Raw genomic sequence first — 15564 nt, 5'->3', positions numbered from 1 at the left:
CGTTGTTTGATTATTCTTTGTTTATGAAAGTTTCCACCAATTTAAACTAATATTGAAGTTTGTAGTAAATGTATATTTCATATTAATACAATCACCAGGTACAGTTTTTGAGTTACAGATTTTTACAAATAGTTTTATAATAATGTTGATTGTCAACTTTTGCAAAATAATTTGTGAAGGACCAATTAACAAAATCACCAATTGAACACGAAATGAGACTGTCCTTTCAACTTGATTTAATTGAGTATAAGAATCTGCGGTAAAACCTTGGTACAGCGTAAACATGAGGCGACGATCATCATAACATTTACTATGTCTGGTAAGATGCGCGGCACCGCCGGCAGACAGCAGACCTACTATCACATTTTATTTACTCTATCACTAACAATAAAACAGTCAATAAAACACTAAGTCATCCAATTATTTTCATACATTTAGAGCTAATTTTACCATCATCATGCAACTGGCAGATCTCTTTTTAATCTTATTTAATCTGTGATGACCGATAGCCAATCAACTTTACTTGAGAATGATAAAATTAAACCCTTCACAATTTTCTAACATGTTACCACTAACACATAAGTAGGGCTGCTGTAAAGTCATTGCCAAGTTTTAAAATTTAGTGGAAGTGCAATGACCTTCGAAAACAATAAAACACATTCATATTTATCTAAGTTTTACAACTTTAGGCACAAACTGCGCACAAATGAAGCTCGAGGAAAATATATATTTTAATTGGGCATGTTTATAAATAAAGTCTTCAATTATACTATGTCGGCTTCAAAACTACATAGCCTCGATATAATGTACAGGAAGGCGTTCCGGTCGCCTCACAAGCACCTGACATTCTGTCCGACGGTGAGCTTGTGACAATACCATGCAATTTGTTTATAGATGCCAATGCTTGCCCAATGTTCCACTCCATCACTCGTATACTTACAACATACTGCGCCGAGCGCGCCTGGACAATTTGTTCGATCTCGCACGTACGGGAATTTCCTTCTTGCTCCTTCCATTATTGGATACAACACTATCACACCAAAGCAATGTCCTTCAACTAAATTCATTCCGATATAACTTCCCGCAGTAATCTCCTTTCTTTAACCTTTCTATCAATTTACATCTATAAAACACTTTAATCACCGACACACTTTTCCGTTACTTTTCCATTTGTGATTAGTCCTCGCGACAATAAATAAAGATTCGATATTTGATTCAGTTCCCGCGTAGCTCCTCCTACTTGGCTGTGGACAAAAAAAAACATACTTAATTGAGATCAGATATGTGCTTAAAGTATTGTATGACTTTTTTGCCTCATGCATATACAGAAACGATAAAATACAAGCTAATACTATTTAGTGACTTTTCATTTCTCATGCTCTGAAAAAGGGTCATTGTTGTTCTAAAAGGTGTGCAGAAAATGATACGTTTCTGCACTAGAGCATTTTAGGTTCCAAGTACGATTTTTATTCATTTTATTACGATAAGTAATTGGAATTTGGGTATAAATGGATTTGTTATACAATTTCCATTCTGATATTAGGGTCATTCCATAATAAACGCTACCAAGGGTTCAAAAATGAAAATTCGTTTAAGAAGTCAACACTAACCTATTTCCATAGAAAACATACCAAACCTTCATGTCAGAAAAAAACACCGAAAAAAAATCAATTTTTACATGTTTTTCATGTACTTGATCGCAACGTTTAAATGATAGGCGTAAAACTAATTTTATACAGCGATATTGGCAAGACTAATTAAAAAGAAAGTAACTGTAAACTGTTACAAATTTCCCGCAGTTATTTCAGGTAAAATATCGTAATTTTATAATTTATCTTTAAAAATATTAAAAAGCATGGATTAATCGGTTTTTAGAAGAGTATTCTAGACTGTGGTCTCAAAGTAACACCCGAAACGAAAAAGAGATAAAAGTATGTGTAACTTTTCCCGTAATTAACTATAGCCAAGCATGTTTTGCCAAAGAAAGGCTATGATGTGAACCTATGCAAATGTGTAATAGTTGTTGTTTTAGCGTCTGCTTTAGTCGTATGTTTTAAAGTTTGAAGTTGTGTAACACCCGAAACGTGTTGATCGTCCGCCTGTCAGTCCCCGGCTTTTCGCCGTGATGGTTAGTGCTAGAAAGCTGCAATTTGGCATGGATACTTAAATCAATCATGGCGACAAAATAGTAACACAAAAACTACAAAAAAAATTTTTTTTAGGTTTGCTCCTGTACAAAATATTTTTAATTTTTTTGCGACTTTAATCCTGTGATGTGGGGTGTCGTTGGATAGATCTTACAAAATTAATAGGTGTCACTATCAACCATTTTTTGATTAAGTGAATATTTTCGGTAATATTCGCATCGAAAGAAAAATAATTATGATATCTTCGAGAAACAGTTTTTATTGTTAAGATTAATGTATTTTATAATAATTCAGCATTTATTACTTATGTTTTTAATCGAATTTATTAAAAAGACAATAATTTCAATAAAATGAGCCATAATTTCGTATAAATCTGTCTTAATTTCGTACTCGTAACACCCGAAACGAACCATGAGTAACACCCGAAACAGGTAATTTATTTTATTAAAATTAATTGAAAAGTGATACTAAGTGTTACTTCAGTGTTTCAGTAGACTATACTAACTATTATTACTTGACATAAATAAAACTGGAGGTTACTTGACAAAATTCGCTAAATTATGCATTTTGGTACTGATGGTCAGAAGGTATAGGCCAATTCCCGTAACGCCCGAAACAGCTACTTTCTAGTGATTCTCTCGTTATTGCTCTTATACTTTAATTATGTGTGTACAGGAAAAGAAAATATTATCAAAGTAGTAGATGAATCAATAGTTATAACCTCCTAGTTCCTGTTACAATATCCAATAAAACCTTATTTTAAGAGTTCAAGTGTAACACCCGAAACGGTGGAATGACCCATTACTTAGTTATGTTTTTAAAAAAACACATGCATTTTACTTTCCTCGTATTTGAAATGAAAAGTAGAGTGTTTAACTCGGGTGAAAGGCATCATTTCTGCCGAGGTAATTTGGCGCTTGAACGCAGTGAGTGAGTGTGAGTGAGTGAGTGGGCGGTGAGTGCCTTTCATCCCTTGGTTAACAATCTAGTATTACGTGGCATTATAGTGGTGGTACATACCGGCAGCGGGGGTGGGCGCGGGCTGCTGCTGCTGCGAGGGCTGGTTGCGCGGCCGCTGCGCGTGGCTGGGCGGCTGGTGGTTCTGGTGGTTCTGGTGGCCCTGGTGCGGCCGGCCGCGCCCGCCGCGCATCGGTCGCCAGCTGGGGAAATACGACATGCTGCACGTTACTTATAGTCTACTGCTCCCCGCTATTACATTTTTAGAAGGTTACGGATACGAGGGTCGCACTGAAATATTCGGGAATGGGACACTTAGAAATAACATAATAGAAACAGGCATATAATTTATAAAAATGTAACTCTTTATAAAACTTTTAAGGTATATTCCATTTGGTTGTCATTTGTATTTAAGAATTACTGGCAATTTGAAAATTGTATGTCGAACATTATTTGAATTTTTGGCCAAGTGATTTTTCGGATCATATTTTTAAACGGTTTTCAATATGCCCTCAGCGAACAAATAAAAGTTACAATGGGCTTCTGTTATTTTTTTATGAACTAGAGTTCATCGTACGCTCGTTTGCAGTTAAAATTAAATATGAAAGTCACTTTCATTTTATCCCATGGGTGATCTTAAAGAAGCATGTCATTCCAAAGCGACGTCAAAAATTAAAATCGCATTTGTGCTGTTAATTAAAAAGACTGCCAAAAAAGTTGCATATCGGCAGATTTCGACATTCCTAAATATTCATATGACAACAGTAAAAAAATCTTTTATATATATATATATATGTAAAAAAACTTCAATTCCGTTGGCTACTCCACGAATTTCATACAAAACCACTAAGGCCCCAAAATCGCCATACAAAAAGGACTTTGGGATTATGAGCCGTGTGCATTACAGAATGATTACTTTCAAAAGAAAATTTATATGCGTGGTCAGTTTGAGTTTAAGTATGTATTAAAATAAAGATTGACCGTCTAGATGCGACAGTTTTCTCTATTCCCGACATTTTCAGTGCAACCCTCGTACATAAGAGTGGGTTTGTTAAGCCCGAGATAGTCGGCGCGTGATAACGACGCTGCTGTGCCGTGTCATCCGCGCCAAAACATTGGACTCGCAGCGGATCGGCCCCCGCCATGAGCCACGCACTGGACGCACGCTCTCAGAGGCGACCGCCACCCCAACTTGCTCTTTTAGTTGGTTAGTGTGGGTCAAATCTTGGAAGCTAAATTTGACCTACTTTCATATTTCCGATTGAGCTGAAAATTTGCATACATATGTAAGTCGGGTGACAATGCAATATTATGGTACCATTGAGCTGATCTGATGATGGAGACAGGAGGTGGCCATAGGAAAACTCTGTGATGAAACAACGCAACCTAAATGTGTTTGGGGTTTTTAGAAGTCTCGATGAGTATTAGTTGCTTGTGGTAAGAAAATTAGTCAAAAAATAAAATTTATGCCAAAAACTTATTTTTAGTGAGGTTATTTTTACTGTCATGTTTCGATGGCTAGCCTCTTTAACTTCCTTACTTTACTATACTAAAAGGCCGTTTAAAATATGTACACATTGTTGCGGTTTTACGGTTCAATGCGGAATAAAGTCACTTGGCGATAAGATATCAGTGACCTAGAACTAGAACTGTTTCATAATGAACGATTTTAGGTCAATAACTCTTATTTAATAAGAATTGGTAAACATCATAAAAATAGTGCTGTAGCTTGTACAGTCAAGTGTAAAAATATGGGTGCACCAATCATCTCAAAAATATGTCCCATAGCACTTATGTCAGCGAATTAGGAACTATGGGACATATTTTTGAGTAAGTTGTCTACATGTATTTTTACACTTGACATGTACATGTATACAGATTACTTGTATAGCACTGGACGGCATTCGGTGGACTAAAGATCACTTTTGGGTGAGAATCGTTTAGGACGGGCTAAGCTGGCGGAATCGAAGAGAGGTCCATGCTCAATAATGGGCGATAAGGCATCATAAATGCACGATACGAACGCATCATAAATGCGTACGGGCGGTTGCATATTAAAAACGAAGTCGCAGCCCACATCGCAGCTTCTGGCCGCGGACAGGACGCAAGCGGCGCGCGGTGCGGCGATCAAGGCCAATCATAGCCGGTTTACATTCGCAGTTCGCGGCTCGTCTCGGTCTCGCTTAGTGGCTCGGCCCGTAGCTCGTCTCGTGTCTCGGCCACAACTCGTAAGCTCATCGAGCTAATCGATTTTAACAAAACGGCAAGGTATAAGGTTTGTAACCGAATAACAGTCGAACGCGAATGTAAACAGCAAGCGCGCGTCCCAGCGAGCCCCTTTGACTCGTGCCCAAAAAACCGCTCCTCCACGCGAGCCGAGCCACGAGACGCGAGTGTAATCGGTGCCCACGCGAATGTAAATCAGCTATCATACATTGCGCTCGAGCAAATGTATGAACGGCCTTGATTTGCCGCGCGCCACTGCCGTCCAGTCCGCGACCTTAAGCCGGAAATGAAGATGTAAAGTTGACGAAATATAAAGTGAGCCGATCTCGTTCAAACTTGTCGGCTCACTTTATACCTATATCTTCAACCCTACTCGTAGTTGTAGGTTGTGTGTGTACTCACGGCTGCAGGTGCGGGTTGTGCGGGTTGTGCCGCCAGCCGCCGCGGCCGCGCCACAGGCCGCGCCGCGCCTGCGCCACGCCGAACGTCTCCGAGTTCAGCTTGTAGTTGTAGGTTGTGTGTGTGTACTCACGGCTGCAGGTGCGGGTTGTGCGGGTTGTGCCGCCAGCCGCCGCGGCCGCGCCACAGGCCGCGCCGCGCCTGCGCCACGCCGAACGTCTCCGAGTTCAGCTTGTAGTTGTAGGTTGTGTGTGTGTACTCACGGCTGCAGGTGCGGGTTGTGCCGCCAGCCGCCGCGGCCGCGCCACAGGCCGCGCCGCGCCTGCGCCACGCCGAACGTCTCCGAGTTCAGCTTGTAGTTGTAGGTTGTGTGTGTGTACTCACGGCTGCAGGTGCGGGTTGTGCGGGTTGTGCCGCCAGCCGCCGCGGCCGCGCCACAGGCCGCGCCGCGCCTGCGCCACGCCGAACGTCTCCGAGTTCAGCTTGTAGTTGTAGGTTGTGTGTGTGTACTCACGGCTGCAGGTGCGGGTTGTGCGGGTTGTGCCGCCAGCCGCCGCGGCCGCGCCACAGGCCGCGCCGCGCCTGCGCCACGCCGAACGTCTCCGAGTTCAGCTTGTAGTTGTAGGTTGTGTGTGTGTACTCACGGCTGCAGGTGCGGGTTGTGCGGGTTGTGCCGCCAGCCGCCGCGGCCGCGCCACAGGCCGCGCCGCGCCTGCGCCACGCCGAACGTCTCCGAGTTCAGCTTGTAGTTGTAGGTTGTGTGTGTGTACTCACGGCTGCAGGTGCGGGTTGTGCGGGTTGTGCCGCCAGCCGCCGCGGCCGCGCCACAGGCCGCGCCGCGCCTGCGCCACGCCGAACGTCTCCGAGTTCAGCTTGTAGTTGTAGGTTGTGTGTGTGTACTCACGGCTGCAGGTGCGGGTTGTGCGGGTTGTGCCGCCAGCCGCCGCGGCCGCGCCACAGGCCGCGCCGCGCCTGCGCCACGCCGAACGTCTCCGAGTTCAGCTTGTAGTTGTAGGTTGTGTGTGTGTACTCACGGCTGCAGGTGCGGGTTGTGCGGGTTGTGCCGCCAGCCGCCGCGGCCGCGCCACAGGCCGCGCCGCGCCTGCGCCACGCCGAACGTCTCCGAGTTCAGCTTGTAGTTGTAGGTTGTGTGTGTGTACTCACGGCTGCAGGTGCGGGTTGTGCGGGTTGTGCCGCCAGCCGCCGCGGCCGCGCCACAGGCCGCGCCGCGCCTGCGCCACGCCGAACGTCTCCGAGTTCAGCTTGTAGTTGTAGGTTGTGTGTGTGTACTCACGGCTGCAGGTGCGGGTTGTGCGGGTTGTGCCGCCAGCCGCCGCGGCCGCGCCACAGGCCGCGCCGCGCCTGCGCCACGCCGAACGTCTCCGAGTTCAGCTTGTAGTTGTAGGTTGTGTGTGTGTACTCACGGCTGCAGGTGCGGGTTGTGCGGGTTGTGCCGCCAGCCGCCGCGGCCGCGCCACAGGCCGCGCCGCGCCTGCGCCACGCCGAACGTCTCCGAGTTCAGCTTGTAGTTGTAGGTTGTGTGTGTGTACTCACGGCTGCAGGTGCGGGTTGTGCGGGTTGTGCCGCCAGCCGCCGCGGCCGCGCCGCGCCTGCGCCACGCCGAACGTCTCCGAGTTCAGCTTGTAGTTGTAGGTTGTGTGTGTGTACTCACGGCTGCAGGTGCGGGTTGTGCGGGTTGTGCCGCCAGCCGCCGCGGCCGCGCCACAGGCCGCGCCGCGCCTGCGCCACGCCGAACGTCTCCGAGTTCAGCTTGTAGTTGTAGGTTGTGTGTGTGTACTCACGGCTGCAGGTGCGGGTTGTGCGGGTTGTGCCGCCAGCCGCCGCGGCCGCGCCACAGGCCGCGCCGCGCCTGCGCCACGCCGAACGTCTCCGAGTTCAGCTTGTAGTTGTAGGTTGTGTGTGTGTACTCACGGCTGCAGGTGCGGGTTGTGCGGGTTGTGCCGCCAGCCGCCGCGGCCACGCCACAGGCCGCGCCGCGCCTGCGCCACGCCGAACGTCTCCGAGTTCAGCTTGCGCTCCGTGCGCCAGTCCGTCCGCTGGCTGCGCCCCTTCGATCTGCACCAAAACATATTATACCTATTATCAAAGGAACCTTGGATGGCCTGTTACCGGGCGAGGCGGTGGAAGTGCACCACCGCTGTCGTCTAAAACAGATTTATTCAAGTTTATACATTTCGATCGAATCACTCTCGACTCGATAAAAATCTAGACTTAAATGAACCCGTTTTGGACGCCCGCGGTCATCGATACATTACATAGCTCAATGTATGAACGGCGCTCACCGGCGCCCGTCTCGTGACTAAACATTATAGGAATTTAAACTTAAAAAACAAGCAATAACATTCTAGTTTTGTACCTATCGTCATCAACTTCGTGTTCGCCAACGAATTTAAACTTACAGAACATGTAATCAGATGCAAGTTTTGTACCACTCGCCTCTCAACGCCTTGTCATATCCAGACTATCCATCATCATCAACTTCAGTTTAGCCAGCGCCCTTCTCGTTCCCGGAGTTGTCCCTATTATCCAACTCACTAGATACTGGTTTGATGGGAATTTGAACTTAAATACCATGCAATTAGTTGCTAGTTTTATCACTCACCTCTCAACCGCCTCACAGGAGATGTTATCAAGCTCTTCGTCTTGTCATAGCCGGAGTACCCATTATATCATCAAACTCGGGTTCGCCGGCACCCATCTTTATTGTCCAACGCGCCAGAATGAACTTAAATACCATGCAATTAGTTGCTAGTTTCATCACTCACCTCTCAACAGCCTCACAGGAGATGTTATCAAAGAAGCTCTTCGTCTTGTCATAGCCGGAGTACCCGTCGTCATCAACCTCGGGCTCCCCAGCGCCCGTCTCGTTGCCGGAGTCGTCCTTCTTGTCCAGCTCGCCCGCGAGCTCCTGCGGAACAGTCGACGCTGATTGTAGATCCTGATTGAGTGTATAAAACGGGAATTTTACAGTAACTACATAATTTTGATGAATTTTTTTACACATTAATAATAGAAATTAGAAACCAGAAGATAGTAATGGAAAGTTCTTAGATCTTGTAATATTTGAAGAAAAGAAAAGGGTACTTAAGACTTAAATATTTGGAAACGAAATTTAAGATTTTAGTGTATGCACATTTCATAACGTGCGTAAAAGGAAAAAAATCTTGGAAGCGTTCTATCAAGTGTATATCAGGTGCCAAAAGCTGTATTGATTGACAACAAAATAACTGTGTAATTCTAATAACACAAACAAAGTATGATCCGTGAAGACTGGCGTGGCTCACTCCGCGATTTCGTCGCTTTGCTACAGGTAGCTAAAAGTACATCCGTTCCACACCAATTTTGGTGGCTAGGCATAAGCCGCGCGTGGCGCTGTCGCCACCTAGCGGCCATATCTGTCCTGATCGTAACAGACGCGTTTTGTTAGAGAGGTCTTCTGTACCTAGTACTATTATTTATTCTGTGACAGAGATAAGACTCCAAGTAAGATCTGAGTATAAGTACATAGTGGGGCCTGTATGATTAGTTGGACCATAGTTTAACAATTTGAAAATAAAAAGTGAGTTACCTCCGGCTTAGCATCATCAGAGATCTTGGTCTTGGCGAGCTGCGTGCGCAGCTCCTCGAACTCGGTGTTGGCCTGCTCGAAGTCGTAGTCGTTGTCGAACTTGAGCGGGTTCTTGCTGCGCGGCACGAAGCCGCGCCCCGTGCCGCGCGAGCGTCCGCGCCAGCCGCCGCGACCGTAGCCGCCGCCTGACGGACCGAACATACATTACAACCACACAATACAGCAGTGGGGAAGAAACTTGCGCATACCGAGACTTAGGGTGGTATTCCTTTGTCCAATGTGTATTTGCGTCTCACATTTTGCTTAATGAGAGAGTGAGACGCAATGCACATTGGACCAAGATATTGGACAGATGTATTTATTACGCGGTTCACAGAACGAACCACCTCACGAGGAGATTGATGTTCACTCACGGCATTGTGGCCGCGCGTACATTTGTTTTAAGCGAGGCATATCTACACAGACCGAACTGCTTAACGCCTATTGAATAGGCGGGTCCACACAGAGCGAGCAATTTCCTCGGGCAGCAAATTACATACAAAGTACATAGACGTTCCTCGGCCGCAGGCAGCGCGCGCGTTGTCCGCGGCAGAGTGCGGCCTCGGCTGAGCCGCACGGTATCGGTATTTCGGCCATCATTGACTATTATTTTATTATGGGATTTAAGGGTCTATAGTATAGTTTCTCTTTCAAATATAATAAGTATGTCGAATTCACAATGCAATCACGTCCCATACACGTAAGTCAACATAAGCACAAACATTGATAAACAGTCTAAATAAAATGTAATAGTAAAATGAGACATACCTCCGAACTGTCCTTGCTGGTGATGATGCTGATTTTGCTGGTGGTGCTGGTTCTGCTGGTGGTGCTGGTTCTGTTGCTGGTGCTGGTTCTGTTGATGCTGGTTCTGCTGGTGCTGGTTCTGCTGGTGATGGTTCTGAGCCTGCTGGTGATGGTTCTGGGCCTGCGGGTGCTGGGCCTGGTTGGGGCCGGGCGCGCCGCCGCTGGGGTAGCGCTGGCGGTTGCGCGAGGAAGTACGGTTGCGGGGTTGCTGCTGCTGCTGCTTGGGGTTGCTGCCGCGGCGGCTGTCGCGCTGCTGCCCGGACCCGCTCGCGATCGAACCCGCCTGGTCAATAAACAAAAGAGTTAATAAAGAGGACCGAAAACATTCCATAATCGAAATTTGTTTGTCTTTCTAACCTGCCAACCATCTAGGATCGATAATTTGTATTGTCTTTCTAACCTGCCAACCATCTAGGATCGATAATTTGTATAAGTTTTGTAAAACCTAGAGCACTGCAGAACATAAAGTTTGTCAAAGGACTGTCTCATTTCAATCATAGACAGAGACAATCATACTATATTTATCTTACACTAGTACTAGCACCCAAAAGAAAACGATGAGTATAGTTTTCCTGGTTCTTACTGACTGACAAATTGGTTTGACAAACTATACTTATAGAATTCTAAGCCTAAATACTGAAGATAACTCGAAGAGCTATTTCTAAAATAATTGAAATTTTAATTGCTATGGGAGAAATTACCAATCACCACAAAACACTAACAGTGCATCAATTGAATTCAATTCAATAAATTCGAAGACATAATCGTTACACACGCAATTTTCACCATTTGATGACCTAAGACATTCTTAGATAATTGTGTGAACCTTTTCACTATTTACTCACGTAATAGAGTGTAGACAATAGGTCTTTAATGCCTTGTATAAAAACCAAGTGAGAAAAACAATTCCTGTCACTATCGCTGCGGAGCCTATTAACTATAGTAATAGTATTTAGTAACTACTGTAACCAAAGAGAATTGATTGTACGAGGAATAAAGTAAAAAACGTGCCCCTTAGTTCGACATCCAAAAACAAAATGTTTTGTGGTTACTGAATTGTTAAACGTTAACTTTTGACAATCAGAGTTATCGCAAATTGTATGGAGTTGTACAACGCCATCTCGTCAATCAAATCACCTGTCAAATTCGAAGCACGAAATTGTCTTAGATTATACAAATCTTACTCAATCAATGTATCTTTGATAGTAACTATATTGATATCCAGAATTAGGAGGAGTAAAGTACCGAGGGAAGAATGAGAAATAAATATATAAAAATGTAAAAATATGATGTAACAATGTAACTTTAACATAAAATAAAACAACGACGAAAGACGACCGGTCTGGCCTAGTGGGTAGTGACCCTGCCTGTGAAGCTGATGGTCCTGGGTTCGAATCCCAGTAAGGGCATTTATTTGTGTGATGACACACATATTTGTTCCTGAGTCATGGTTGTTTTCTATGTATTTAAGTATTTATATATTATATATACCCACAACACAAGCCTGCTTGAGCTTACTGTGGGACTTGGTCAATCTGTGTAAGAATGTCCTATAATATTTATATTTTATTTAGAGATCTATTATTGTGTCTTTATTATCTATTTGAAGAGTACACGGAAAGCACATGTCTAGTATTTTTTATTATGAGATTTTAATCTCAAAATATAGAGCTCTCAATGAACTATTAGTTACAGCTTCTGTTACCTCTGTAATCATAAAATTAACTCCTTTTTTCTCACTTTAAAAACACTAATACATATACACAAAAATAATATGGTTAATTATAATTATGTACATTGTTCCTTTCAAACCGCTTCCTGTGTACCCTTCATTTATCTCTAAAACAAATTAAGAGCATAACGATTTTTCACAAACCCAGAGAATAGAGCCTGGTATATTATCATTATAATTATAACAGGCTATATTCGTCTTAAGTACACACATACACAAACACACACAGCTCCAGTAACTTAATCTCCAGGAAATTGGATCTTTCATGGGTCATTTTACAAAGTTCCACACAAAGACATTACAAACAGCAACACTCCCTAACTGTACATCAGTGGACCTTATTACGAAAGCATATGGTCCAACAATGTACAGTTAACAGGGTCGGCGATGGATGGTACACAGACAGTACACGTACAGTGTCCATATACTATGGTTAGATTAATATTGAAATATGCATTATTCTATCAAAAAACCTGCTGCGTAGACTGTGACACAAATCTTAGATGTAAAATTGTAATATCGGAAAGGAGCAGAGGAAATTAGGCTAGTTATCTATAGATGAATGTTAATTAACTGGAACTCGGATTATATAATAAATAATAATTATGTTCTATCTATTGCACAACCTATCTGTTGTGCCCTATAATAAATAAAATAAAATAAAAAGCCTTTTATTTCCTTTAATTATACATAAAGTTTGTTAATATAATTTTGTTAATTTAATTTGTAGGAACCCGTTAGGTGAAGGCATCTTCCAAAGACGTCCATTTTTCACGGTCTTGTGCTATTCTTTTCCAATTTGGACCAGCCATTCTTTTCATGTCTTCTTCCCAGCGCATTGTTGCGTTGTGCCCTAACCCTATCCTAAATTAAATATTAAATGGGCCAGATACAAAAGGAACTTAATGTAGGTGAATTGTTCATTTACCTGCGTGCCTTGATCAGCTGTAGGGCTCTTCCTATGGCCCACGGCAGGCGTTCCCGACCTCGAAGTGCTCTGCTGAGATCCTCCTCCAATAAGATCAAGCATCGAACCTAAAAATAAAAAAAAGTTAACTCATGATCTACAATATCTGGTGATAATTATTTTATTTATTGAAAGCAAATGTGATGGACCTAAGGAGTCTAACTCAGACAAGCAACAGACCAAGTAAAATGCGTTTTGCGATTTTCGATTGAGGTTAGTTTTAACCCTTTGATTGTCACAATTCATATTTTTATTATTATTATTATAGCTTTATTTGCTCAGTGCTGTACATTATTTTATGTTAGATTGGTTGCACTTTTGATTGCACTGATCCTTGCTGGGTAAAATTCAATACCATAACCAATTCTGAGGTGTTTATACAAAAATGTGTACTAGAAAGTATTTGGAATCTATATTTTCTTATAAGACAATATTGATATGGAAAATGTCTAATTTACATAAATTTTTCAAGTTCCCATCAATCCCATAATCTGTATGAATAAAAAAGTAAGGTTTCCAAAACAACACAAAATAATGAAAATTCTACAAGTATTAAAAGGAATTTTTGTAATAACACACTCTTTCAGTATGCTAATAGGGCATTGACCCTATTTTTATGCCCCAATATTTGTGACATTCAATGGGTTAACAAACCAGTTAGTCAGGTCATTCAGATTTTAGTTCTCTATTAGAAGCACTAGTTTTTTTATACAACACCAGGCACCCTGCGGTAAAATTATATTAATAACTAAGTGAATATTAGTAGCAGAAAGATTAAGAATTACTTGTGAGTAGTTAATCACTAATTATTACTGTTAGTTAGATGTGGGTAGACAAATATAATGGTGAATGGCATTAATTACTAAGTAAGCTAAGTAATACATGAGCATGCATATCATGATTAGTTTTTTTTATTAATGGTTAGTTCCAAAGCAGACACTTGAAGCATAGAAAACTGAAAGTATCTGCTTGAGAAATGACAAAAATCGCAATGTAGCATCTCTGAAAGCAGTGGCTTGAAAATAATCTGTTGAAAACCTTGGTCTTTCACTTGGTTGTGGTGGATCACTCCCGATCCAATAGGAGCGGTCATGGGCATGTGCTGCAGGGGCAGCTCCACCGATGTCTGCGGAGACAACTCACTCGTCTTGTTGAGTGAAGCGTGCACACTCCCTGGGAAACCAGCCATGGGGTGGTACTGCGGGTACTGGGTCTGGCCGATGACGGGGTGGTTGAACTGCTGCGGGAACTGGCCCGGCGCGGCGCCGCCCCCCAGCGACGGCGGCACCGACATCTGCATGATGGCTGGGTCATTAGGCAGTGGGGGGACATTGTTCAGAACTCTGATATCCTTGATGTCTGTGCCCCGGAAAAGGATGTAGTCATACACCTGGCTCTGAGGAGCGACTGGGAATTGCGTCTCTCTATCCTCAGTCCCGAAGGATCGCACTGAAAGAGACAGTAATTAGTTAGAAGCAGGTAACTAAAAAACATGATTGTAAAAAAAGCTTTTCCAAGTTTTTGTTAACCTTAACAATTTAAGGTAAAATAAGAAAGGGCCCGTTGGACAAAGGAAAGTAATTGTTTACGAGGGAACTAACAGCATTATCAACGTCATCAAAGCCAAGCCGAAGCCGCGGTCACTAAACTTAACATTTTCTGAATGAGGGTAGAGCTAACTACATTTGCCACGTTACAAGGCAATGAATCGGCATTTCTTTATAGGAAAATGCTATTGAATGCAGTAATTTTAAATTTTGTAGTTTTCCAATAAACAATGATACGCTTCTAAAATAATAAAGGAGGGAAAAAATTCGGAGCTCTCTGGAGAAGTAGGCAAAAGGTCGGACGATAAATTACATCATCAGTATACTCGAAATACAATTAGAAAGTGATTACGAGACAAAAAAAGGAAAATGCTATGAAGTATAATACGACAACAGAATCCATTTGTCAAACTTACCACTAGCCAAAGCGATGGTACATTCCTGAGGATCGACGGTGAAAAGTCGGCCTTCGTAACGTATGTCGGCTTTAGATATTAGGCTTATTTTGGAGCCCAATTCAGGCATACCAGAACTCATAATGTCACTTTGTAAATTAACCTCCGATGACAAAGATTTTCAATGATTTCGTCAACCATGAAATAGCAGCCACCGAACAAAATGACTGACGGTGACGGACGAAAAGATGGCAACAACTGGCGGCGTTTACAAACAGCTGAGGTAAATACCTATTTTATAACTGGCAACACAAAGGTATAACGGTTAAAAAAAATGCTGTTGTTAGGGTCCAAACGAAACCAAAATGCTATAAATATTAGAAATATATTTTGAATAAGAAGCATTCATGCCTGGAAACCTTTGAAACAACAATTAGTTTATTTGATTTTTTTATTACAATAAAATTCTGTATAATTTTTGCTTAATAATTCATGTTTTCAAGTGAAAATTACTGTCCAAAATAAAGTGTTTAAAGTGTGACAACATGTTTAAACAAAATATTAATCTCTTTTTTATATATATTTTATATTTACTATAATCTCTATTTATAAATCAAATGACACCAAAAATACATATATATTATATCAATTTACATCGCACGATATAAATATTATAAAAAAACCCGAAGTCATCCCGTGGCTGAACGTTTCTTGCCTAAGTCGTAAGAAATTTGTTTGACAGGCTTGATTAAAAAAAAG

General features: G+C 42.8%; 1 protein-coding gene across 4 annotated transcripts; it reads right to left on the bottom strand.

Annotated features, from left to right (window-relative positions):
• Window positions 1-52: 52 nt before the first annotated feature.
• Window positions 53-15074, bottom strand: LOC134795671 (protein LSM14 homolog car-1-like). Of its 4 annotated transcripts, none has more exons than XM_063767592.1 (9): window positions 14827-15074; window positions 13902-14312; window positions 12825-12931; window positions 10126-10447; window positions 9319-9503; window positions 8516-8688; window positions 7662-7805; window positions 3168-3325; window positions 53-1244 (listed from the first exon to the last, which is right to left on the bottom strand). In XM_063767592.1, the coding sequence occupies exons 1-9, from the start codon at window positions 14945-14947 to the stop codon at window positions 1237-1239; spliced, it is 1629 nt and encodes a 542-aa protein (XP_063623662.1). In that variant the 5' UTR covers window positions 14948-15074; the 3' UTR covers window positions 53-1236. The 4 variants fall into 4 exon arrangements, with proteins under 4 accessions (XP_063623662.1, XP_063623663.1, XP_063623664.1 ...); XM_063767593.1 differs by having other exon boundaries at window positions 3168-3307; XM_063767594.1 differs by having other exon boundaries at window positions 8516-8658.
• Between the last annotated feature and the right edge of the window lie 490 nt (window positions 15075-15564).

The sequence above is a fragment of the Cydia splendana genome, chromosome 12, assembly GCF_910591565.1.
Source record: "Cydia splendana chromosome 12, ilCydSple1.2, whole genome shotgun sequence".
NCBI lineage: Eukaryota > Metazoa > Arthropoda > Insecta > Lepidoptera > Tortricidae > Cydia > Cydia splendana.
This window is presented reverse-complemented; position numbering and strand designations above follow the sequence as displayed.